General features: G+C 37.7%; 1 protein-coding gene across 1 annotated transcript; it reads right to left on the bottom strand.

The window, feature by feature from the left end:
* Positions 1-266: 266 nt before the first annotated feature.
* On the bottom strand, positions 267-26,068 carry LOC108608117. Its single transcript, XM_017999346.2, has 13 exons — positions 25,688-26,068; positions 9,094-9,955; positions 5,284-5,516; positions 3,477-3,839; positions 3,220-3,415; positions 3,060-3,161; positions 2,812-3,007; positions 2,559-2,747; positions 2,347-2,489; positions 1,967-2,286; positions 1,752-1,907; positions 1,441-1,620; positions 267-1,386 (listed from the first exon to the last, which is right to left on the bottom strand). The coding sequence occupies exons 2-13, from the start codon at positions 9,645-9,647 to the stop codon at positions 413-415; spliced, it is 3,606 nt and encodes a 1,201-aa protein (XP_017854835.1). The 5' UTR covers positions 9,648-9,955; positions 25,688-26,068; the 3' UTR covers positions 267-412.

Here is a 26,068-nt window from a genome sequence, read left to right as displayed (position 1 = left end):
AAATTAATTAAAAGCTTGTTACATATACAAATACGTAGTTAATTTAATTTTGTTTGTTTGTTACTTTGCTTTTGATTGTGGCTAATTATTAAATACATAACAAGCAAAAATAACAACAAATAAACATAAACTATACACAGACACATATACAAATGTTATAAAACAAAAACATACATGTATATATATTTATAATTTGTTAATAATCTTTAAGTTAATGAAGGCCTACTACACAAGGAACATTTACATAATGTACAAACAGACATATACATATATATATTATTAATACTTATTTAATTATAAAACATACAAGAGGCGACAGAGGTGTTGGAAATGAAATTCATAAAATTAGTTAAAGTCTGAGTGTGAATAGAAACTAGTGGAAAGTTAAGTGAGTGGTTAAAGCAAGTTAAGTTTAGACCGAGATTTCCTGTATATGTACACGTTTCTTAGAGCTGCCTGGATTGCCACTGGAGCGCAGGATGCCTTGCTGCTGCTGCTGCTGCTGTTGTTGTTGTTGTTGTTGGTGCTGGGCTGCTAGAAAGGAGCGCGGAGGCGGCGGCGGTTCGGGTATGTCATCGTCATGCGTAAGCTGTGTTTCACTCGAGGCAGCCTTGACAGCCTCCTCTATGGCCTTGAAGCTCATTTGATCCGAGGATTGCACTGCGTAGTCAAAGTCAAAGCCCAAATTGCCCACAAAGCTGCCACGTTTGCTGCTGGGCGCGGAACTCAACGACTCCAGCACTGTGGGCAGCGTGTTATATTGCACCAGTTCGATAGGCGCTGAGCTGCGTGTCTTGAGCAGATCCAGTGTGCTGGTGGAGCAGGCAGCATCCCAGTTATCGAGTAGCAATGTTGTTTGACCTGTTGCTGTTGCGGCTGCTGCTGGCGCTGGCGGCAACTCCACCAGCAGCTGCTCCTCCTTCAGCTGCTTGGTCTTTTCATCGTAGCAACTGTATTCGCCAAAAACCATGCCCATGCTCTTGCTATCGCCACTGAGCGTATACGCATCGGTTGCATCTGCGCCGCCTGCAGCTGCATTTAACTTCAGCATGCTGGAGTTTTTGCTATTGTCGCTCTCCTGCAGCTCCTCTTTGGTTTTGGCATCGCGTGCGCGCTTCTCGCGCTGATGATAAATGCCCGCAAAAATGAGCACATTGAGTATGAGCAGAAAGCAGCCCACGGCCACAGTAGCAATCAAAGCAGTCGTATAGCTTTGGAACTGTTTGCCGCTCAGACGACGCAGCAGCTCCAGATTGCCCATAATGCCCGTAGAGGCGGTGGCTAGATCCTTGTGCGTCTCCTGGCGCGTGTTGGCGCTGCGATTATCCTGCGGTGCTTGCGTTGTGGTCAGCTCCGACACGGACATGGCACCATCAATGCCACACTCTAAACAAACCAAATTAATTGCAATTTAATTGTAAATTTATTTATCCTCCTCACCTGTTGTAGCATAACTACCAATTATATTCATTGGATTTGTGCCATTTGAACTGTTGGGCTTTGCGGTTGGCAACGTGGGCGCTGGCGGCGGAGCAGATGTCGTTGTGGTTCTGGTGGTCTGTATAATTATGATATTGTCATCGTCCGTCGGCTTGATTTGTAGCTGAGGTCGCACCACGCCTGCAAATCAACAAATATAATTAGTTTAGAAAACAAATATTTAAATAAAATTGATACCAGCATTTTGCAATTTGTATATCAGAGGAATATTTCTAATAATAATTTAATATTTAAATAAATCTCAATCATACCTTCATATAGATCACGATTATTGATATCATCTTGAAACTGATGATGTCGCATGGACTGATCATTGATATTGAAATGGCGATGCAGCTGAGGAATCAAATTAAGCCACATGGACAGCTTATGTCCACGAAAATGACTTTTCACCTTGGCCATGTTGCCTGTGATTTAACAATAAAAAGTTAAACCCAGTTAATACTTAATAAATTGATTGACCTACCCAGCTCCATATACAATTGATTAACCACATCATAGGCATCCCAAAAGGGCAGCTCGTCATCATTATAACCGCCGTGCTCTGGCTCCGGCTCGACTTCCGTGCTAACTGCGCTGGAGCTGGTATCAGACGAGCTGCGCAGACGACGACGAAAGTAAGTGCGCTTCTCATGCATCGCATTGGCTCGACGCTGATTATAGATGACTGCCAGATTGAGCGATGATGAAGAGGAGGAGGAGGAGGAGGAGGCGTCAGCCCTAGGTGCAGAGCGCTTGCGAGTTGCACTGGCAGTGCCGCCAGCTGGCGACGAGTGATTCGGATTGCTTTAAAAGAGAGCAAAGTTGAGTTGACTTTTACTTGAAGCTGTAAGCTCTGAGCCTTACCCAGTCTTGGCAAAGTTGGCCAGATAGCGCAGCATGAGACGTCCAATCTGTCGCTCCTGGTTGGTATAGTTGTGTGGAAACAGCGGCGAAGTGGGCAAACCCAGCCAGAAAGGCACATCCTCGCCACGCACCGAGCCCGTGCGCTAAACATGAAATATTTACATTTAAATTGAACTATTTTTTTTCTTTTTGCTTTACGCTTTGGCGCCCACCTGTGGATACTCCTCCTCCAGCGTGCGATGCTTAAAGTGCAAAAAATATGTGCGTCCTCCACGCAAGCTATGCATGTAACCCAATTTAATTAGCGGCGACGCGGTGTGGCCATCGCTCAGGAACTGCAGCGTGGCATCGCGTGAACTCAACGGATTCCTTATGGCCTTCTCCCAGTCTGTGTACTCGTTCTGCAATTCCAATACAATTAGCATAAACTAGCACATATAGTTATTTTATTTATGCTAAGCTCACCTTAAGCACAGCAAATATTTCATTTAAATGATAGTGAAAGATATTGCGCACAAAAGTGCGTAAAATGCGATCACGTCGCGTTTCATTGAAGCCAAACTCCAAGTCCTGTGCGCTCAGATCCAAATAGGATTCGACAGAGGTGAGGCAAAAGATAAGATCACGCTTGGGAAAGTTTGCGTATTCAATTCCAGAAGTACTGCAAGCAAACCAATATTAGAAAATGCTAACAATTGGGTTACTGGACTTACCTAACAATAGCTGAGCCCAGCGGCAGCGTCGTGCTGGACATGCCTTCATTGCTGGGTGAGATTACCGTGCCATCCACAAATGGAGCAAAGCCAACAAGAAAACTAAAATGCATAAAGTTAAGCAAGCGCAATTGTTAGCCAAGTTGGATTGCGGACTCACCGTGGATGATCAATCTTAACGGCCAGCAGTTCGTCAACGCTTTTGGTGCGTAGACAAGGCGCCAGATCATCATAGAGCATGTCACCATGGCAGCCAGTTTGCTCCGCCACGCGACGCTTGACAAACAGCGGATTCTTTTGTATAGCCCAAGGCGATAAGGCTGTGCCGCTTATCAAAACAGCACGCTGCATAAGATCTGGCCAAGCAATAGAGAGTTATAACCAATTAAACATAATAAACATATTTCTGTAGCTTACCACTTGCCACTGGTGACACGGCCAATATGTTGGCCAAGGCAGCGCCTGTGTCATAGCCCAACAAGGTAATGCTCTGCGAGTTACCACCGAACGCTGGCAGATTCTCCTTGAGCCAATGCAGACCCGCCACCAGATCCATTAAACCGAAATTGCCTTGGGCGCTCTCCTTGCCGCCCGTTTTAAGGAAACCGAAAATGCCAAGACGAAAATTGATTGTCACCACAATGACATTGCCATGGGCGGCCAGCTCGGAGCCATCATAGGGATTGCCACTGTTCCAGTCGTAGGATTCACCGTGTATAAACACAATGGTGGAGAGCAGTTGATTTGTGCTGGAATTTGTTGCTGTTGTGGTTGCATCGGCTTGAAAATATAATTTAGCATATGCAATTTGTTAAATTAAATTATATTAAATTGATTTATTACATTAAATTAGATTTTGTTGCTATTGCGTTGCTTGTGGCTAAAAGAACTACCAATTCCGCTATGATTGCAATTACTTTTTAAAATTCAAACTGCAATGCACTACGGAATTGAAAGTCATGATGCCAAGAATTGAAAAACATAACACTGACTCTCAATTCAAATTCGAAAGCTATAACAATAATTCAAGACTTGTCATTTGCTAGCGAGATCATTAATGTTAAAGCCGAGCTTGATCAAATATAAATATTAAACATATTTAAATGGAATTATTTATTGTTATTATTCTGGGAGCTCGATCACTGCTTGTTCACTCGCCAACAGTTCGTAGACAACTGACCTGCATCGCTTGTTTGCTGTACCTGCCAGCCGCCCACTCAGCTAAGCGCTGCTCTTCGCTCTTCGTTCTTCAGCTAGAGAGAGCATCGTTTTCACTCGTATACACTCGATCGCTTTGCTGCTGCTGAGCGGGAGCGTCGCAGCCATGGTAGCGGACTGCGCTCTTAGGTTACTTAGCTTCTTCTTCCTTTTTGCTGCTTTTTCGCTCTTGCTCTTTTCGTTTTGTAGAGAGCGAATGAAGCTAAGTACCCACACACTCAAAAAGAAGAGTGCAGTCCGCTACCTTGTTATTGTATTGGTCGCAGCTTTGCTGCTGCTGCTGAGCGAGAGCGTCACAGCTTTGCTGCTTAGACAGCGCTCAATGTGCATCATACGATTAGTGGGTGGGAGTGGGTTGGCTTTGATTTGACTGCATTAAGCGATATATGTATGCAGTTGGAAACTGAGCAAAGCATTGAAGCTACGTGCATTGAATATTATTTATACCTATTTTCATAATAATTATTATTAGAAAAAATAACTAATTGAAGAGTTGAAGGCTAGTTTAATCAAAGAATTAATAAAATAATTCAAAGCCCAGAGTCGATGGCCTTAGTAGCTAGCACTCACCACTTTTAGTTATTATATTAGTTTGTATAATAATTAAGCTTGTAAATAAATAAAATAAATAAATTCCGAGCATAATTCTAGGTATGTTACAAATGTTTAAAGTACAAATCGTTTTTAATACTAAGAGCCAAAAATTTACTATAATGAATATATGCATAACTTTGTCGGCCGATTTTTATAGACAAAGGCTCTGCCAACAAAACGATACAAAAGATTTTAGAGCCTTAAAATGTTTAATGGGGTTGCAACTAAGTAGCGCCAGAAATGTAAACAAAAGTAGTTTGAAAACTAATCAGTCTTCAATATATATTATATTAAATACTTATACTTATTTATATTTAATACACTTTTGGCAATATTATGCAACTTTCATCTACATTGAATTAAATATTCTTTGTGTATTTTATTTAATGTGCTGGCCTAATGTTAAACTCACGTTTCAGTCGCTGCAATTCATAGGGCACATAGATATTTAGATATAAGCAGTCTTCCGATTGGTTCTTAAGCAGCGGCAGCAAACGCCGTAATTGTGCTAAACGTGCCCGCGGCACCTCGAGCAACGCCTCCGGTCCATTGGGCGGTATGGGCACGGTCTGTGGACAGACGGGGGAAAATCGATCCGCATTGCGTACAGTTTTCCATGTCGATGGCGTTATGGGTGGCATAAATCTGCAAGTTAATAAGGCGCATTAACTAAATATGTATACGCATACTTTTAATACATACTGTATGTGCCTTCCTGCCTGCCTGACTGACTGCCAGTTGTGTTGGGTGTGGTAATGGCCTATAGCATAGCTAACTGTAAAAGGCTTCGCAAACTATTCGCTCGGCACATCAATCACAAATTGAAAACTGTACTTTGATTAATTGTGCATTTGATTGTTTTATGCTGAGCATCAATCGATCAAAGGAGCAAAGAGCTCAGCACCCTCCCTATCCCAACCCCTTGTTGATTTTATAACACGATAATTGACGCGAAACGTTTTTATTGTTTACCATAACTTCCATAACAGTTTCAATCCCCCCAAACTGCTTCTATTTCCTTCGCTCTCTCTCTCTCTCTCTTTCGTTCGTTCTGTTTAGCGCCTTGCTATTTGCTATTTTGTTATGGCTTGTTGGCCAAAACGACAATTCGCATAATTTTTCAGCTCTCCATGTGTCCCTAACTCTCGGCGCTTGCAATTTTTACGCCTCTTCTATACAATGGGCAATAGCTCAAGGCTATCACATAAAATATTGTTTTTCCTCATTCTATTTTTTTTACTGTCGTTGATTTAACAAACGATAAATGTATACAATATTTTTATATGCCTATATAGCTATAGCTGCATTTAGAGCAGTGAGTGGGTTTTTTATGTATTTTTGCTGCACTTTAGCATAGCTTAAATATTTTTAGTATTTTAATTTATATGCACTAAATTTAAATCGGATTTGCTGTAATATTTACGCAAATTTCATTTGGCATATATAAATTTTCAATTTAAAAAACGTAATACAAAAAGTAAACAAAGCTAAATTAAAGCCCCAGCAGCAATTCGCTGCTGCTCTTGCATTTTCCTTGTCGTTGACTTAAGTTTTCTCAGTTACTTTTATTTTAAAGAAAACTTGTGAAAATCAGCTTTGAAAAAAACTGTGTTAATTAAAAGTAGCAAAACTTGCAAAGAGAAAAATTAAACTTTAGTGTAAGCAAAAGTTAAAGCAACGACCAGGGCAAGAAATATATTTTTATAAATATTTTAGCCATTTATCAACAATATTTATAAAGTGCATATTGTATGCAAAGAGCTTAAGCGCTAAAAATATAAATAAATGCGAGCAATATTTATGCAAAAGCTTAGCTAAACTTGTTTTTTTTTTGCTGTTTGTTTGTTTGTTTATTTCGTATACATTTGATTAGAAAGTTTGGGGATTGGCGCCGCCTTTAGACGCAATGATTAATTAGCAGAGTTTTGTGCGCTGCGACAAATTGACAATTTGTCAAATATCACGTTTATTTTATGGCCTGCGGGGGGGCAGCGGGGTGTGGGGAGTGAGTGGTGGCAAGGCTACGCTTGAATAATTTGCAAACGTGTCTAAAGTTGTGGCAGCAACCACGATTTGATTATGTTGGAGTTTGCCTCATTTTGGTGGCAACTGTTGCTGGCTGCATAACAATGAGGTCAGATTGCTATGGTTTTTTCCCCGCCACGCCCCCTGCCCCAAACGTTTTGCGTGTAGACAATAACGCCTCAGACTAATTAAAGCACAATTTGCTGTAGCATCGTATTGCAAAATTCAAGCTTCGTTAGGCTTAGGATTATAACCCAAAAATTACGCATACGCACAGTGTGGCGTAGCAAACTGTAGCAAGTGTTGCACACACACACACACACACAGAAACTTTGCTAATATACCGCAAAAACTTCGTGTCTTCGATTCTCGACGTGTGTGTGACCAAAAATCGCAACACTGAACGCTCAGCTCAAGTTGAAGTTTGTCCTTAAGCCAAAGTCATTACCAAACATTGGCATGCACCTCTCAAAAGGAAACTTTTGCCCAAACAATTGTCATCAATTTGCCAACTTGTTGTGTGTGTGTAAGAAAAAGCTTTTTCGCACTTCATATATATGAATTTATATCAACAACTTTTTATATCAAAATTAATACAGTTGCAAAACTTTGCGCGCCTGCAAAACAAGCAACAGTGAATTGTGGGCGACTGCTTAAGCAAAGAAAGAGAGAGAGAGTGCAAGAGAGAGAGAGAGAAAGATTTATAAAAACATTTTTAATTGCATTTAAAACTATTTGCAGCCAAAGCTACGGCATGTGGCAGCTCTGGTAATTGAGAAAGCTTGTTATGCATTTATAAAAAATTTACTGCACAATTTTCTGTGTATGCCGCTCTAACTGCCATGAAACTAATAATTTTCTGTTTTTGCAACATTCAAAATTCGTTTAACACATAGTTTTCTTCAACGTCAAAAACACAAAATGCCAAAATGAAAAACAAAAAAATCATTTCATGACAGAAAACCAAAAAAATATAAATCAACATTTTTCAACAATGCAATCAAAAAGTTATTAAAAATTGATGTGTGGCAAAAAACACATGAAAATTGTTTTTATTTAACAAATATTATATTCAAAAGTTGATTTTAATAACAAATTATTGCAGTGTAATATTTAATTTTGTTGGCAGCGAATATAATTTAGTTACTAAACTCAACTATTTTATTAAAAGTTTAGACTTTCCGCCTCAATTAACTGCAAAACTTTCTGTGCTTTGCTTTGTGCCAGCGAAATGGACGCATAAGAGTCGCTGTTAATTGTTGATTGTAAAATAAGCACTGCTGGCTTCATTAAGAGCCCATCTCGCGCTGTTTTGGCCACAAAAATACTTTAAGCTGGCCAACAATGCAGCGCTGGCCCGCATGCAACACGAGCAAGAAAAGCCGTAAAGGTTTTCACTGGCACGCATTTCACAAATGTGCAAAGTTCTTTCGCTCACCTACAGACACACACACACGTACACCCACACACACACACGTATATACATATTTTATGAAAATAATTATTAAAATTGCTTGGCAAAAGGCAGAGATAAACTTGCGCGCTCGCAACTTGGGCATAAAGTTGTGCAAACAGCTGAGGACGCTGGCTAAGGACGAGACTAGCCGAAGGATATGAGAATTTAGCGCTCTCTAGTGGTAAAGCAAACACCCGCATAGAACAGCTGCATTCATACTGCGTGCACTGCGAGAAATACATAGCTGCATAATAAGCAAATAAATTAATTTTCAGCTAATTGCAATTAAATGAAATAAAAAATAATGCACACAAATAAAATATATAAATAAATAATAATAAATAAAAAGCTTAATATATAAAATTGTAATAATAAAATTAATAAAATTAATTGTAAGATACAATTAAATTTGTTGTATAGAAAATTGTAATTAAATTGCATAAAAATTAATTTGATTATTTAAAATGCTTCGAAATATTTTTAAATAAATATCGCTTAAACTTCAAAGTAGTTTTTCATTTATTACTATTTTTAACTAAGCAAATTTGTATGTCACACTTTTTTTTGCAGTGCACTCATATCTAAGTGTGCCTAACTCAGTCAACAATTATTTAAATTTGTTTCACTATGCAAACTAAAAAAAGTTTAAACAAGATAATGCAGCCGAGTTTTATTTATTTTTCTTCTATTGTGTAGCACAGTGTAGAGAGTGCGCATTTCTTAGTTAACTACACTACTCACCTGAGACTGCCCACTGGTGGCGAGGCATACGGTATGCCTAGGAATGCCTCGACGAGCGGCGTTGAGCGGACGACCAGACCACGCAGCAGTCCGTATTTGGTTTTAACGGTATTCTCGCTCGGCTTGGCGCCATGCAGGCACTCGCAGTCCGGCCAGAGCGAGGCGGAGAGCAGCAGCAGCATAAGCAACAGCCAAGCGCTGCTGCAGCGCTGATGGCGCCAGCAGGCGACTACCAAATGGCGCTTGCCATAAGCTGATTGTGCCAGCGTCTGTTGCTGCTGATTGTGTGTTGCTGTTGTTGCTGTTGCTGCTGCTGCTGCTGCTTTTGTTGGCATTGCCAAAATCTGTAGAAATCTCTTTAATGTTATCAGTCTTATAATGCAAATTCCTGTGCGAAGTTGCAAACTGCCAAAGCTGCTGCGCTGCTCGCTTTCGTTCTGGTTTTGGGTTTCCGTTTCCGTTGCCCTTAGCTCTTGTCGTTGTTGCTGCTGCTGCTGCTGCTGCTGCTGCTGCTGCTGCTGCTGAAGCCGCATAGTAGCTCTAATGTAGCTCATCAAGGAACCGACAAAAATGTAAAAGTAAATATATAGAAAACGCGATTTGTTTTTGATTAGCTTAGTTTGCTGTTCACTGCACGGATTTGTCGTCGTCGTCGTCGTCGCTGTAGTCGTTGTCAATTGGCTGCTGTTTCCGGTTTGCAACTGTTTGTGGCACTGATTGACGGCATCTTCATTTTGACAGCCGTCGTGCGCATGTTGAGCTTGTGCTTCAGTTGCCACAGCGTCGACATTGTCATACCCTAACGCTTTGATTTCAACTATTAAACAACAAACACTTTAGTCGCTCCAAGTTGCTGCGCGAACTGCAATAAATCGAGAAAGATACGGCCAATTAGAATTTATGCTTACAGCTTTGAAAAATCGAGAATTTATAGTTCAAAGTTGGATAAGCAGGCAATAAATTGACTTTGTGCTTATAAAAACATAAAGTATTGAACGATAAAAGAAAAATGAACTTTCAGCAGTTTGATAAGAACTAAGCAGAAAATAAATAAAAAACATTTAAAAAAATATTTAATGCTTTTTACAAAATTAATTAAATACAAGAAAATGTTTAAAAATATAACAAAATAAAAATTAGAAATTAACATATATTGTTTAAAAAATTAGTAACTATCAGCTAGCAATAAGCAATATTTTGTTCACTCTTTTTTTTTTTGGCACTTTATCTAACAAAATCAAGAAAATATAACAAAATATATGTTGCAATTAACTTTTAATGCTTGACTGTTGCACCTTAACTCTAGCGCGTTCAAATCTTAACTGTACAGCGCAACGACGCGTGGCATCCTTAAATAGCTTTAGCCCCCTTGCCCCGTTCCCAGCGCTCAGAGGTACTAAAACCCTTAAATGAAACTGCCCAGCTGCCACATCCGGGCGCCGGCGTACAGACTAACTGGACTCAATTTAGTGGCGGCCCCCCCTTCTCCCTGGCCGTTCGCTTTACGCTTTGGTTTACCTTTAACAGCCCATCTACGGGCAATTGGTTGTTGTTGTGACCTGGCCTGGCTTTTATGCTGCAGAGCTTTTGGCCTGACGTTGTTAGCCAGAGCGTTGCATGAGGCGAACGCTTAAACGTGACTCATGCCGCATGCCACATGCTGCTGCTGCTGCATGCCGCATGCTGCACTGCCATTTCACTAATACTAATACATAGCGCGTGCTGTCCAAAAAAAGAAACGAGCTATTTAATATGACGCTTAAGGTGCAAAGTTGCTATTAAAGATAATGATAGAGCGAGCGCGCTTAGAAAATGAGCAGAGATTACAATTAGCTGCTTAAATATTTTGTGTATTACATGAAGCTGTACAAAAGTTAAAAAGAAAACTTTTAATTAGAATACAATTTTAGCTCGAAAGTCAGCCAGCAATTTGTTTTTAATAAACTTTGAGAGTTCAAGGTCTTGATGGCATTAAAAATGAATAAAGCTCGTCCTTAAACAAAGCGTTTAACTTTAGCAAATTTAATGCTTGTGTTTAAGCATTTTGCTTGTTTATGCCACTTCATTAAAAAGCTAAAGGTACCTGAAACGTAAGCTGCAACTAATGATATCTAAAGTATCTAAAAATTTGGAGCAAAGCCTCCACAAATTGTTGCCCAAAACATTTTGTGTGTTGTGTGTTTGTTAAAAGAGAAAAAAGCAAAGCGAAACAAAACATGGCATAAGCTAAGCTCTTTGGGTCTCATTAACAATACTCGTACACACACACACACACACATGCATTCTTTAGGGCGTTTAGCGCTCAGAAGCTCAGAGCATGACGAGCGACTGTAATTTATCTTTGGCTCTAAGCAGGTCCCCGTTTAAATCGCATATTTCTAACGCTAAACAATTGACAGAAATGGAAACGCTGCTGTAACGAGGCAAAGCAGACAGCAAAGAGTGAGTGGGCGTGCGAGTGGAAGTGGGAGCAGCCACAAGCTACAACAACAACAATAATAAACTACAAACAATTTCTCTAAATTGCAAAGCATAAAACTAAACTTTAACTGCGCGTGCATGAAGCGTGTGAGTCAAAATGCACTGAGCGAAAAAATGTAGTCAAAACATTGAGTGGGAGTCAAAGTTAGGCTCAAGTTGAGTTACAAATTTGTTTGTTGATTGCACTACAATAATTTGTAGCATACTTATTAGCGCCAAACTTCAGCCACTTCAAATTGAAAATCAATTTATGTATTGGCAAATTATTGCACTTAAAAGTAATTCTTGGAAATCTTCATAAGCTGCAGCTTATTTGAAACTGTTCCTGGAAATTTAAGCAGCAGCCCTTAAATCGCAGCTTAAAATTTATTTGCACTTGAAGCGAAATCGAACTTTTTTCTGCTGGTGTAAACAGACGTTGGCCAAGTTTAGACAGTTACTCCCAAGCGGCGCACAAAAGCTGACCATTAAAGCTAACTGTCTATTGTGGGTGGGTGGGCAGTTCGTGTGTGTGTTGACAGGCAAAATGTTGGCACGTTTTTAACGTAATAACTTTTTTTTTTTTTGCCATATATTTTCAACAGTTTGAAATTAACTAAAAGCCTGCAGCAGCAGCAAAAATAAAAAAAAAAACCTTGAAGTGTAAAACAAATTGTAGGCAAAAGGCAAAAGCAACGCATGTTATGTTTCCGGTATAATAAATATTTACATTTTTGCTTGGCAAATGTGTCTTTCATGCTAAAGCCCTTGGCAAGCGCCTTTTGCTTTAGCATGTGAGTGCCGTCTGCAGATTTTCAAATTTTTGCTGTGTAACTTGAACTTTTTTCTCTCAATTTTTCTTTTTTTGCTCGCTCGGTATTACATTCTTTGCTTTATGGCAAATCTGTAAAGAGCGATAAAATTGCATATTTTTGCATGAAAGCAGCAGCAGCAGCAGCAGCAGCAGATGAAGTAAAGAATGTGAAGATGCAGCTCCAAAGTGGAGTTCAGTCTGGGGCTGACGACATGGCAGACGCGCTGAGATTTATTCCACAGGCAAATGCTGCATACATTCATTCATATGACAGGCATTGAAGTGAGAGAGAGTGTGTGTGTGTGTGTGTGTGTGTGTGGTGGGCTGTGTGGGCAAATGCAAACAGGAAATGTTGCATTCTCGCTGTTGCACACACAAAGTGGCAAAGAAAATTGCCACACACACAACGTGTTGGGGTTGGGGGGTTGGGGGGCTGTAAAAGTTGCAAGCGCATTAAAAAAATTGTTGCATTTTTCACAATTGTAATGTCCTTGCTGCCAGCCGTTTGTCAGCAGAAATTTCTTTTTATAATAATAAGCTTGCCACGCCCACACGCTACGACAATAACAAGCAAATTCCAGCAGCAAGTACTTTTATTTATATTATTTTCTGCCATATGTGAAATCGATAAAAAGATTTTGGGCACAGCCAACAGTTGGAGACTCTTTGCATGTAGCAATAATTTGGATTAAATATTAATTTGAAGTTTGTGTTCACTAAGAAGTTCAGTTACAAAAAGGAGAAAGAGCAAGTGTAATACATTAAATAATTTTTTTTTAATAATTTTAAATATTTTTTGTAATCCATTTCTTTTATTGTCGACTGTACATAGTTGACATTAAATAAATAAATACATTGAGAGAAATCCGCTTCGATCTTATTAGGAAAATATTACTTTATCTTATGAGCAATGAACTGATAATATTACAATAAATTAGTTATAAAGTAGATGCAGATGAAGCGCCCTCAATTATTGCTTATCAGTTGACATTATGTGAACTTAATATTTCAAACTTATTACACGCTTTTGTTTTAATTAAATTATTTGTTGGTTTCCTAGCGCTTTTGGTTTTCACAATAGACCACTAAGCTCTGCTTGCTGCTGGGTGCAACATTTGTAAGCTGCCAACTACTTCTTTGAAGCCCCAAACTCATGAGCAACAGCCTGGGCATGCATTGAAGAGGAAACTGCTGTTTGCAACTTTTCTAACACCCACCACCCACTTGCAGAAAAGCGCAATTATGCCAAGCATGCTTCGACAACATGCATATGCATTTTGCTCTGCGCCCCCCAAAAAGTTATGAGTGCTAAAAATTAAACCATATACTGCACTATATACGCAACAATTTTCCACATTGCAATAAGTGTTGTTTTAATACTTCACATTTGGTTGATTTTGCTGTTTTTATTGGTCAACCGTAGTGCGCAGGCATAAAAGCTTTTAAACTTTGGCCACAGCACTTGAATTAAATTTTAATGAGTTTGTTTTTTTAACAAAAACACAACAGTTTTCATTTTCTACTACTATAAATCTTTGCTTTTTTAAATTAAGTTTCAAGCTGCAATTTCAGCGCAATTTTCTGCTCATATTCTCAACTCAGTTGATTGACTTTTTTAACGCATTAAGCGCTTGGATGGCAAAAAGCTCTTAGCATTGTCTTCAAAGGCTCTAAGTGCACTTCCTATTTCAATTTTCAATACCTGAGCTAGACACACACATGTAAGCAGCTGTGATCTATCAAGTAATTTATTTAATGACTTTAATTCATGGCTTTATATTTGGCTTAATATTTTTGCCAAATTGAGAGCGCTGAGCAATTGGCATAAAGCCTATTAAAAAGCAATTTCCCGCTAGCCTATTTAACCATACAATACACACACACACATATAGCTCTCTTTCTGTGTGGTACAACTTGTTTTCGATTTCCGCTTCCCAAATATATGTACATATATTTTTCAAGTCATGCACATGCCACAGCGCAGCAGCAAAAATAAAACAAAATTCCACAAAAATATGTAATAACAAAAGAAAAAGTGTGTGCACATAAATTCAATTGTCAACGGTTTTCGAGCAAAAAATATGATTTCATTTTTCTAATTGCTAACACACACAAAAATGTGCTTAATAATTTTCTGCAGAAAAAAAATAGAGCAAAGTCTGCACGTGGCAACTTCATTTCAACTAGAAAAAAAGGTGCATTTGCCATATGAAATTTGCCAACTTGACGATTCTTGCAAACCTAAAAAATGAAAATGAAAAAAAAATGCTGCAAAAATTACAACAAAATGAGCGCAAAGGCAAAGCCAAGCCAAGTGCTTGCCAAAGTCCTGTCTCATTCGGTTGTGGATTCAAGCAGGCATGTAACCTCGTTTACTTTACTTTTTCGTTTAGTTTTTTTCAGCTACACACAGCGGCATAATGAAAGGGGAAAGTTGTGCAATTTCAACGCCAAACACACACACACACACACACACACTCTTACTATGTCGAGTGTGAGGTGCACTAAATGGCATTTGAAATGTTTTGTAGTTTCACTTTGCCGACTGTTGACTGGTTGGCTGTTCAGCTTCAGTGTGCTGTAGTGTCCTGTGTGTCCTGCATGCGCCAGTTTTTGGTCACAAACACTGAACTGCAGCAGCAGCCAAAGCAAAAACAAACACAAACACACACACACACACTCAAATTGAGACACACACACACAAAGGCACAAGGACAACAAATCATTTTAGCGCACAAAAAGGTCAAATGTGTATTATAATTAAAAATGTTTGCCATAAGCGCAACGCTCAACTTTTTTATACACTTTTGCTTAAGTTGTACAAATGCAATAAAAAAATATTTAATAATTGTCAACTTAACATTTTGTTGTTAGCAGAAATTTAAAACAGATTTGTTTAAATGCAAAATTGTGTTTCACAGAATTTGCTTTATTAGCAATTAATAAAAGCAACATAAATAATAATAAAATGATAAGTTTAACGTCTAACTGAAATATTCTTAATTCCAAAAAGTTCTTATATGTATTCAAAATAAAAATTTGCTTTAAGCACAACTTTGTTATACACTTTTTAAATTTCTTTTCTTTAGAAATGTGACTTGCCCAAATTTAGAATTGTGTTTATTTCCTAAGAAAGAGTAACAGCTTAGTCACTGTTAGCTATTTATAAAAGCAATACTAAATAATAATAAAATATAATACACATTTTTTGCTAACCTTTGAGTTTTAAGGCTGCATAATACTATAAATAATCACAAGCAATAAATAAGTCATACACACTGCTTAACTTTTTGGTCATCAAGCTAAATTAACAAATATTTGAATATACATATACAGAAAATAATATTATTTGTTAAATACACATTTTTTAAATACGAGCGCAAACATTTTTGTGCAACCCTCAAGCCAAATGCCAACATTTTTTATGAATGCGGAAGCAACTTGCCAACAACTTTATTAATACAGAAATAACTTAACATTTAAACATAACACAGAGGCTGCTGCCAGAGCGAAACCTTTGTAAAATTAAATACACATATGTCTGTGTGTGTGTGTGTGCGTGTGTGTGGTAACTTAATATACATATTTATGTGTCTGTGTGGGTTACTCACTGCTCTAATTAGAACCCTGAGACCTGCGGCGCCTAATGTCTTTACGCTAATATAACAAAGTGGGCGGCAGCTTGTTGGTTGCGTGGGGTGGGGTGTAAATTTGCAAATGTACGAGTCAATGGGGGCAATTGAAACATGTGCCAAGCAGCTGATTTACACAAGCATACTATATTTAATATAATGCATGGACAATTTTATGGCCCAAGCTTAACATGGAAATGAAGATGAAGATGAAGAGATGTTCGTGTTTTTGAAGCTGCCCAACGGACAAGAAGCTTGACCAATTCATGCAGGCATAAATTATTTATGACTGCGACAACCGCAAGCTCACACACACACACACACACACACATGTAAACATTGTAAACGTGGGAGTGTGTGTATGCGGATATCCGCAAGCAAATAGTTGAAGTGCACGCACTTCCAAGTGAGCAAGTGCCTTTAGTTTATATAGACAGTGCCACACACACACACACACACTAACAGCTTTAACTCAAAATCTTGGCTAATGTGGGTAATAAGCCATGCTTATGACCAGGGCTGCAGCACAGGCTAAATTAAGCTTAAAATGCAGCTCAAGTAAAGCAAAGCATTTAAACATATTTGAAATATTATTTTTGAATTTATAAGAATGTATAAAAAGCTAAATATGCAACGTATTTTTTAAATTTAATCTAAAGTGATTTGATTAGCTTGGCCAGGGCTGCAGCACTTGTTAATTCAGCTGAAGTAAAGCTATAACTTACGTATATCTTTTAAGATATTTTGAAAATATTTGAATTTATTATTTATTCCAAATAAACAAAAATGTATAAAAAGCATCATATTTTTTTAAATTTAATCTAAAGTGAAAGCTTAGTGAAGCTAAGCTTATGGCCAGGGCTGCAAATTACTTTTGTTTAATTTTTAAAATCGTAATTCAAATCACAAAAAATAAACAAACAATTTTTTTAAGCGAATACAAAGTTTCTTATTTATTATTAGCTTTATTTTTATAATCAACAAAGTCTTTTTCCATTGAATATAATTTATATTCTTATTACTAAAGCTCATTTATCTGTGATTGCGAAGCTATATGCTATATATTTTACATTAATAAAACTTTGTTTTCCTTTTTATTTTGCTAGAGGGAGAAATTAAATTTCATAAGCTAACTAAACAGCAACTGAAATGCTGCCAAGGTCTCATTAATATGTATTATATGCGCATGTGTGTGTGTGTATATTTTTATGGCATTTTGTAGCCCTCGCGCTGTTTGCAAAACGCACTTGTCCAAAAATGTAAACACTGAACTATACGCTGCTCAACTGTCGTATTTACTATGTACTTAGTATAATTAAATGGGCTTAATGTAAATGCCAGCAATGTTGCTGTTCCTGCTGCTGCTGCTGCTGTTGCTGTTGCTCATGCTGTGTTGCCATACAAGTTTATATTTAACATGAGGTGAGGAGAGGAAGTGGAAGTGGCAGTGGATGTAGCAGGAGTCGGAACAGTCTGCATTTTGCCAGCTGGTGTCACACAGCAGCAGACAATGAAGCTAGAATTTCCTTCTTCATTTTGTTGCTGCCTTGCAACATTTTGTAGCAGAGATTTTATGCGGAAATGCGAGATCGTTTGTAATTTAATGAATATGTAAATTAAAGGATGCACTTAATGGCACTTGAACATGACTAACAGTATTACTATATATGTATGTGTGTGTGTCTCTCTCTCTGTGTGTGCTCATTACATATATTGTAAAAATATCCAGTCGTAAATTTATTGCTGCCTTGAAGCGGAAAGTTTCAATCGGTGCCAATGGAATTAATCGCACACATACACATGCAGTACGTGTGTGTGTACAATATGTTTGCATGTATGTGTTTGTATATGCGTGTGTGTATTTGTATATTGTTATGCTATAACAAGAGAGCCCCAAACGCTTGCCTTTGTCTGCACTAAAAACAAAGCATTTTCAACACAATTCGTTTTGGGCATTGCACTATGGGAAAAATGACCAGTTTAAGAGGCCATAACCTATTTTTCAAAAGTCGAAAACTAAAAATTTTGTTAATTGAAATTTATTCAGGAAGGATTAATTATTAATGTTGCGTACCAGAAATCTCAATAGATGGCGCCACTACAAAGATATCAGCTGTCAAACACAGCTGTTCCAATAGCAAAGCACGTGCGTTTGAACTTGCTAAGTTTTGTGTGCAATTTATAAGTTCATCACAAATGAAAAAAACGCGATAAAATTTAAATTTTTAAAATGCATTCGAAGAAGTGGGGCTTTTATTATGTGTTTTGTGAAATTCAAAGGTTGAAATCACTCTTGCTGTTCCCAGGATAATGTGAAATGTGTAGGTAGTTTTACAAATAAAAAATTTTCATTATGTCTCACTTTTCAATAGAGATTCAAAATGAGTCCAGAGGAGTCCATCAATGAAATCTATTCGGTTTTGTAGATTTTTTAATTCTCTTTTAAATGGATATAGTTAGAAAAGCCACTTTTAACCACTTTCCGAGATATTTAAGTTTTTAGGACATAACCTCAGATTTCGAAATGAATATTTGTGTGGAAAATTTCATGAAGCGGTTCAGAAAAACAAAAGGGAGGGCCTTTTTTAAATTTTTTCACAGCTAACATACCTGAGACAGATCTAGAAATTAAAAAAAGGCTTTAATGGATGAAATCAAAAAATTTTGCTACCGCTTGAGCACAATGCGAAGCCGTTGTAAATCCAACTTTAAGTATTTTGAAGGCGTGCCACGCCCACTGATGGCAAAAAAATATCCTAAAAAATTATTTTAGCATACGTTATATTAATTTGACATATTGTTTTTAAAATTAAAAGAAAATTGTTGTTTTTTTATCTGAAGGGGCGGTGCCACGCCCACAATTTTTTTAAGTCTAATACCTTACGGCCACATAAGCCTAATGCAAAAAACCGAACTGAAATATCTTGCTCCGTTTTTGTGTTATTAATTTTGGCCTCATAAACTGGTCATTTTTCCCATAGTGCATTGTGTTGCCTTCACTCACACACATTCACTTGCTCTCCCACTCTCTCTCTCTCTTTCATTATCTAGCTCTGTGTACTTGCATGCGATTTGGCATATAAACTTATCGCATTGTTGTACATCACAATGTCTTAACCTGCTGGGAAAACGTTGGCTCAAGCGTATCAGTTCAATAAATAAATATTGATGTCAATTCGATATTCAAGTGCTTCAAATATTGTTGACAATTATGTGTTGCCTACTTTTGAGCACTCAATGTGCTTCCATGGCAATTACAATTGACGTATAAATTTATTTTTATATATATAAATAGCTCGCCCCAGAGCTAAGCATTAAATTGTTGAAGTAGGCCACATAATAACACGTATACGCAGCGTTGACTGCAGGCAGCGCTTGCAATGTGTAATTGGGTTAAAAAAGAAGAGCGAGAGCGCGAGCGCCCACGCAAAAAGCCAATTCATTACAATAAGATAATTAACATGTAATCAGAGCGGTAACGACTTTTTCCAAATGCATTAATATTTGTAAAATTGCCTTGCATGTGGGCATGTAAATTTGCATTTCGCAGTCAGTGTCTGCTGCTTTTAATTAAGCCATAAAAAGAAGCAATAAGATTGCGTGTCTTTGGTATATCAAAGTGACATTACGTATACGTCGCATTGTGCAAAGTAAGCAAATTGTCTGAGTGCTGACAATTTAGCTATTTAGCTTTGGATTTGCTGCCATTTTATTACAACAATTTTATTAGCATTCACTACACTATTTACGTACGAAATTTTGAGTTACACGTGAGCGTTATGAGCGATAAAAAAAGTTGTAGCGCTGGCTTAGGCAGCATCTTTGCTTGGAAATGCACAGCAAAGTTATCAGCACTTATTTCTCTGCAAAGATATATGGATGATCTTACGTTGGATATAGATAAATACACTATATTTCAAGTTGAAAATGAGGAGAAATATTTAATTTCATTCGGGCGCAGTGGACTTTCTGATCTCCAAGAAAATGACAGAGTTATTTTCAAGTTGGGCGAATTCGTGGATGCAATGGACGGAAGTCGAATCGAAAAGGAAAACACGTTGGCATGCATCAACTACAACTTACACTATACGGACGAGCTTGTCGACCATTGTACTGGCAATTATTCAAAATCTGTGTTCACAATACTCAACTATCCAGAGGCGACGCGAGATGGCAATGGATGTGTACAGGCCACTACATGGCTACTAATCCTTGCTGCTGTTATGCTGCTGCTCGCATATTTATTGAGATATTAGTGTCAAATTTTGAGTTTCATGTCAAACAATTCATTTATAACATTCATAATACACACACACACACATCTTATAAAAATTATTATCATGTTGTTCAGTTCGAAAAAAAGTTGTCAACGATTTTTAGGTAAAATTTATGCTCCACTATGCAAGGGCTTCATTCCACGGGATTGTAAAATGAAATATGCAGATCGACTTGCTTACAAATTTCATGAATACGTTGTCTTCAAAAAGGAAAATTCTAGCAGATATTTAATATCGATTGGACCCAGTAATCTTTTCTATACCGACGTACCAGTTATTTTCAATAAGGGTGAATTTTTAAATGCAAATACTGGCGCAATTATTGAACTCGAAGATGGAGTGCATTGCATCAACTATCATTCGGATTATGCTGAAGATCTTATACGCAACTGTTTGCACAATGAGGAGAATGAGCCAGGAGACCATTTCTATATATTCAACTATCCATATTATACGGCTACAGTAAAGCAACTGAAGGCTGGATGTTTGACGAATCAAATAACTGTGTGGCTTTTAATATTTGCAGCAATAGCCGTAATGCTCTTCTATGTGCTGCGTCATTAGAATTGAATAAAATGTAAATTGCAAAGTAGGCATGTTATACTTTTTTGTATTTATTTATGTCTAACGAAATACAACTATGAGCTCTACTACAAATTGTCAGTCAGTTTTGGGCCAAACATTTACTAAATTTCAAGATGAACTTGCTGATTTTGGTAGTGATTACATTTTAGTATCTTTACAGCTCACAAAGTTATATTCAAAAAGGGTGAATTCGTAAATGCCGCTGACAATAGTTTCAATGAAAAAGAAGCTGGATTAACGTGTATAAAATATCACTTGCATTATACGGAGGTCAAGGAGGTGACAAAACACAAAACTCAACTATCCCAATTACACATCACCTGCATTTGATATCGGATCTCTACCTATAACGCCTACGCCGCCAGCTGCAAGTATTTCAAATCAACAGTCATTATTTCTTTTATTACTTGCAGCAGTCATTGTAATTCTTTTACGTACTTTGCATTATTAGCAACAAGAAAAAGACAACACTAAGTCTTAGTTGTTCTCCCATTAACATTCAATTATTATACAAATATCCCAAGTACAACTCATAGAACTCATACTGAGCTATCTTAAATTTATCTGTTTATTTTTTAGACCGCAGAATTTATAACTCAACTCCTTTATATTATTAAATCAATTCATTTATTTCGAGCGTAGAATTTATCGTTTAAGAGCTTCAAATCTTTTGTTTACTCGCCCCTCGAACTTTTTGTCAAATGAATTTTGTTCTTCTTTTGAAAATGAGCGCTATTTTTGAAAAAAACCTATACCAATATACTAGCTAAAATACCAAATCACATTAGTCTCAGATATAACGATGCTTTAATATGCTGTTTAAGTGACTACGTCGTATATAAACATGAGCAACATAATCATTACTTGATATCGTTTGGCGACAGTTCATTGTGCTCTACGCTAGCAAAGCAGCAAGTTATATTCAAGTTTTATTTGATCAAGTTGCGATTGACAAGGAAGACGATTTTGCTTGTATATCGAGCTGTAGAGCTGCTACAATTGTGTAGCAAAAGCAGCTCAAGAGCCGAGACAAACAATACTCAATTATCCGAATTATACATTAACAGCAAATAGATTGAGTTTTAGCAGCTGCAGCTCAACAAAGTTTGTGGCTGCTGCTGAGCATTGTAGTAATTATGTTAGTACTTGTATATTTATTATGTTGCTAATAAATAAATACATTAAAATCAATGCTTGTGAAATAGTTTCCCATTGAACCATTGAACTGTATCCGAGTGCAATCTTAAAGTCCAATTGCGTTTCAGTGCAATTGTTATTTATGAATTGCGCAGAGTGCTGCGTAATCCTGCTGTGTGTGCGTGTGTGTGTGTGACTCTCTGTGCAGGACAGCTAGGAGTTGTCGCATATAAAATACAGAAATAAACGATTGCATGTGGGCGTACGTGTCAGAGTGGGCGTGGTGTTGGCAGCTCTTAAGTGTACGTCGCCTGCTGCTGATAATGAGAAAAAAAAAAAAGCACAGACAGTCAGTGGGGGTGCATGTTGGAAGGGTGAGGTGGCATCTGTATGCGTGTGTGCGCCTCATTCGGTTTTGTTTATGTTTGAATAATTTATAGCTGAATGAAAAAGAGGAAAACGCATTGCAATTGCCGCCAGGTGCAAAAAGTCCATAGACAGCCTATAGAAATGCTATTTAGTTACATCCTTTTGGCTTTTGCCCTTTGCTACGCGCACACACACACACGCACACACACACTCATACGCGCAGTTTGCTTTGCTTGATGCGCCCAGGCGTCAAAAGCGCGGCTTATTCATTTCAAAAAATAAAAAATGCACGGAGAAAAAAATATGCAGAGTCGTAAATACGCTTAAAATGCGCTTTGAATTATTAAACAAAATGTGAGTGGAACATTTTAATATTAAGAAACAGATATATTTTATATATTTTTAATAAAATTGCAACATTATCTAGCCAATTTTCAATTAGTTGTAATCATAGACAGCTCAATCAAAACTTTTACGCATTTGAACAAAACATTATAATAAAGAAAATAAAACTTTGAATAAAATAGAATTGCTATTTATTTATATATTAATTTTAGTACTAAGAAAAAGTTTTATTTAATATATTTTTAATAAAATTGCAACATAATCTAACCAATTTTCAATTAGTTTTTATCAAAGGCAGCTCTATCAAAACTTTTATGCATTTGAACTAAACATTAATAAAGAAAATAAAACTGTTGTTGTTGTTGCTTTTTTGTATGGCGGTCAGAAATCAGAAACAGAAAAAGGCAACAGCAAACGGAAACTGTAGCTGAAAGTTGAATGGCAGCGGCAGTCGCTTGTCTCGCTGCTAGTGCAGAGCGAGCGTCAGAGATGGAAAAAAAAGGGAATATAAATTGCCTCTTAAATATGGAATAAGTGCGGAAAAGTCGAAAAAAACAAGCACGAGCAGCAAACATGCACATAGATAAACCATATAGCTGTTGGCCAAGTTAAACAAACAGACAAACAAACATACTTATGTGTGCCTGTGTGTGCGCTTGTGTTTGAATTTACTAATACCCATGCAAAAAAGCAAAGACTGACAACTAACTACTCGCAAGATGTAGTCGCCGCCGCTTTTCAAAAAAAAGCAACAACAAAGTTTTATAGACAACAACAACAACTGCCATAGTAAACTAAAGATAAAGTCAAGTGGTGTGTGTGTGTGTGTGTGTGGTGGGCGTGTTTGGTAGGCGTGGGGCATGCGTTTTGGGGCACCTTTTGATTCGGTTTTTGTAGCCCATTCGGTTTGGCACGTTTTTGGTTGGAAACTGCCGATGGCAGCAAGAAACAAACTAAACTGCCTTCGATTCGCTTCGAAATTTTTATTAAAGCCACATCAAGCAAATAAATGTTATTTTTGTTGCTGCTGTTATTGAGGGCCCCACGCGCCACATCAAAAAGTTGTTTAGAATTTATGTTGAGCAATCAGCAAAATGATTATTCAGCTTCGTGCCTCTTTGGCCGGCTTACTGCCTTCCCAGCCATGGCCATAGCCACACGGCCACAAAATGTGCTGCATTGCTCGATAATATTCCAAGTATTCATTTATCAATTGCGCTCTCTGACAAATTGATTGCCATTTTAAATGCGTTTGACCCGCATATGTAAGCATTTTATAAGCTAAATGTAAATACGAACTGTTTGTTTATTAATGTTAAACAAGAGTTTTGTATTTATGAATTTGTTTTAAATTTAACTGCAATATGTTTAAATTATAGCCATAAGTTTGATGCAAATTGAGCAATGAGTTATACGAACTATCAAATTTGATCTGTATAAACTTTTGTCTCTAAGCAATTTTTATTGAAATTACATTTGGGCCATGACGAACTTTAAATTTGGCCATTTGATTTGCGTATTTACATATAAGCGACTGCTCATGTATTCGATATACGCTGTATTTGTACAAAATATCGGGCCATAAAATTATTTGGCAGCTTCGGTAGCAATAAAAATGTCTAATGTAGCGTATACGTTATGTTGGCCCACAAAAGTATGCAATCAAATTTTTCAAATCTTAAGCTTATATCAAAACTAAAATTGCGCAAACTTAAACAAACATAGCTTATGACTAAAGCATAAAACACAAATACAATTTGAACGTACTTGTAAATATTTGCATTTTTAGAAAAAATGCTGCCTGCCCCAATAAATTGTCGCTCATAATGTCTTAAATTCAAATAAATAAAGCACAAGCGCACCAAAAATTTATGCGCCATTTACAAATTAAAAGTCGTTTGTAGTGTCTATCGCATTGTAATTGCGCTGACATCAAATGCTTTTGATTACCTTTAGCCTAACAACAAACAACAAACGGGAAGTGGGTGGTGGGTGGGTGGTATACAAAATAGAAAACGTGTAGAAATGCCGAAAGACGCTGGCAATTTGCACGCCAACTTGAAAAATGTTGATACACAAAGGCACAGAAAAAAGTCAGACAAGATTGTGCCTGCGCTGGAGTATGCGTGTGTATGTGTGTGTGTGTTAGTGACGCTTTAGTGTTGGCCGCGGCGCGCGACTTTTGCTTTGGCAGGCAAACAAAAGTTGCCGTTGGCAAAGACACAACACACTAATACAAATAAACACATACCAAACACACACACACACACAGACACATACACATGTCATATAGCTGTGTGTGTGAGCTTTACAGTTTTTTTTCTGTTTGCTGCACACACATTTCAAGCTAAAAAATTTCAATTAAGACTTTTGCGCTGAATTCATTTGGCTTTTATTTTTGTTGCCGTTTGCTTTGTGGCGCCTTTTTATCGCACGCAGCCGGCTGCAATTGTAAATAAGCAAGAGAAAGAGAGTGAAAGAGAGAGCGAGAAGTAACGCTAAAAATATTGACTGCCAAACCACAATAACAAAAACACAAACATATAAAATACAACAGCCAGGGCATAATATTTTAGTTTTTGACCCAAAAATGTCAGTGAGGGATGTGTGGGGTGTACCAATGAGTTATCACCGCCAGGGCGCTGCTGACATCAATGTTGTAATTGCTGTTGTTGTTGTTGCGGTCGCAGGTTGTACAACAACAGCAACAGCAGCAGCAAGAAAGAGTCAGACTAGCATCGCCTGCTGTTTGTCTTCGTGCGTGGCGGCGCTCGCCCACGCTAAAAATACGAAGCTATGGCTAAGCTCAAGGCAGCGCTGCTGCTGCGACGCCAGCTGCGACTGTCACTTTACAAGACGCAGCAGCCACTAAGCAAAGCTGAAGAAGAAAAAAAAATGAATCTACTTCGTTGCTGTGTCGCTGTCGCTGTTGCTGTTGCTGTCTTTGCATGACTTATTTTTGTATGCTCTCTCACCTTTCGTGCTGATTTCTTGTGTGACTCTCCAAGCTGCTTAAGCGTCTTTGTCCCTTTAAACTTGTGCGACGCCAATGTTGCTGCTGTCTCTAGTTTTTTTCCACGCTTAGTATTTGTTGCAGTTTAAAGCTAGAATAAGTCACTTTTGCTTTCACTTTAACTTTCGTGTGTGTTTGCAGTATTCAACAATTAGTCGCTTGCTATCTCTTTCACGCACACACACTAGCACACACACACACTTCAGCTGACCGTTACTTTTTGCAGTTAATTGAGCTGTCTGCTTGCTACTTTTTTGCAAGTGTTACACTCACTACGCTTTTTTGCACAATTATTGTTTTGGCACATTTACACACAATTATTTGCACTTTTTCAATTCTTTTT

This window comes from Drosophila busckii, chromosome 2L, assembly GCF_011750605.1.
Source record: "Drosophila busckii strain San Diego stock center, stock number 13000-0081.31 chromosome 2L, ASM1175060v1, whole genome shotgun sequence".
Lineage (NCBI taxonomy): Eukaryota > Metazoa > Arthropoda > Insecta > Diptera > Drosophilidae > Drosophila > Drosophila busckii.
Note: the sequence above shows the minus strand (reverse complement) of the source record. Positions and strands in the feature narration are given on the sequence as shown.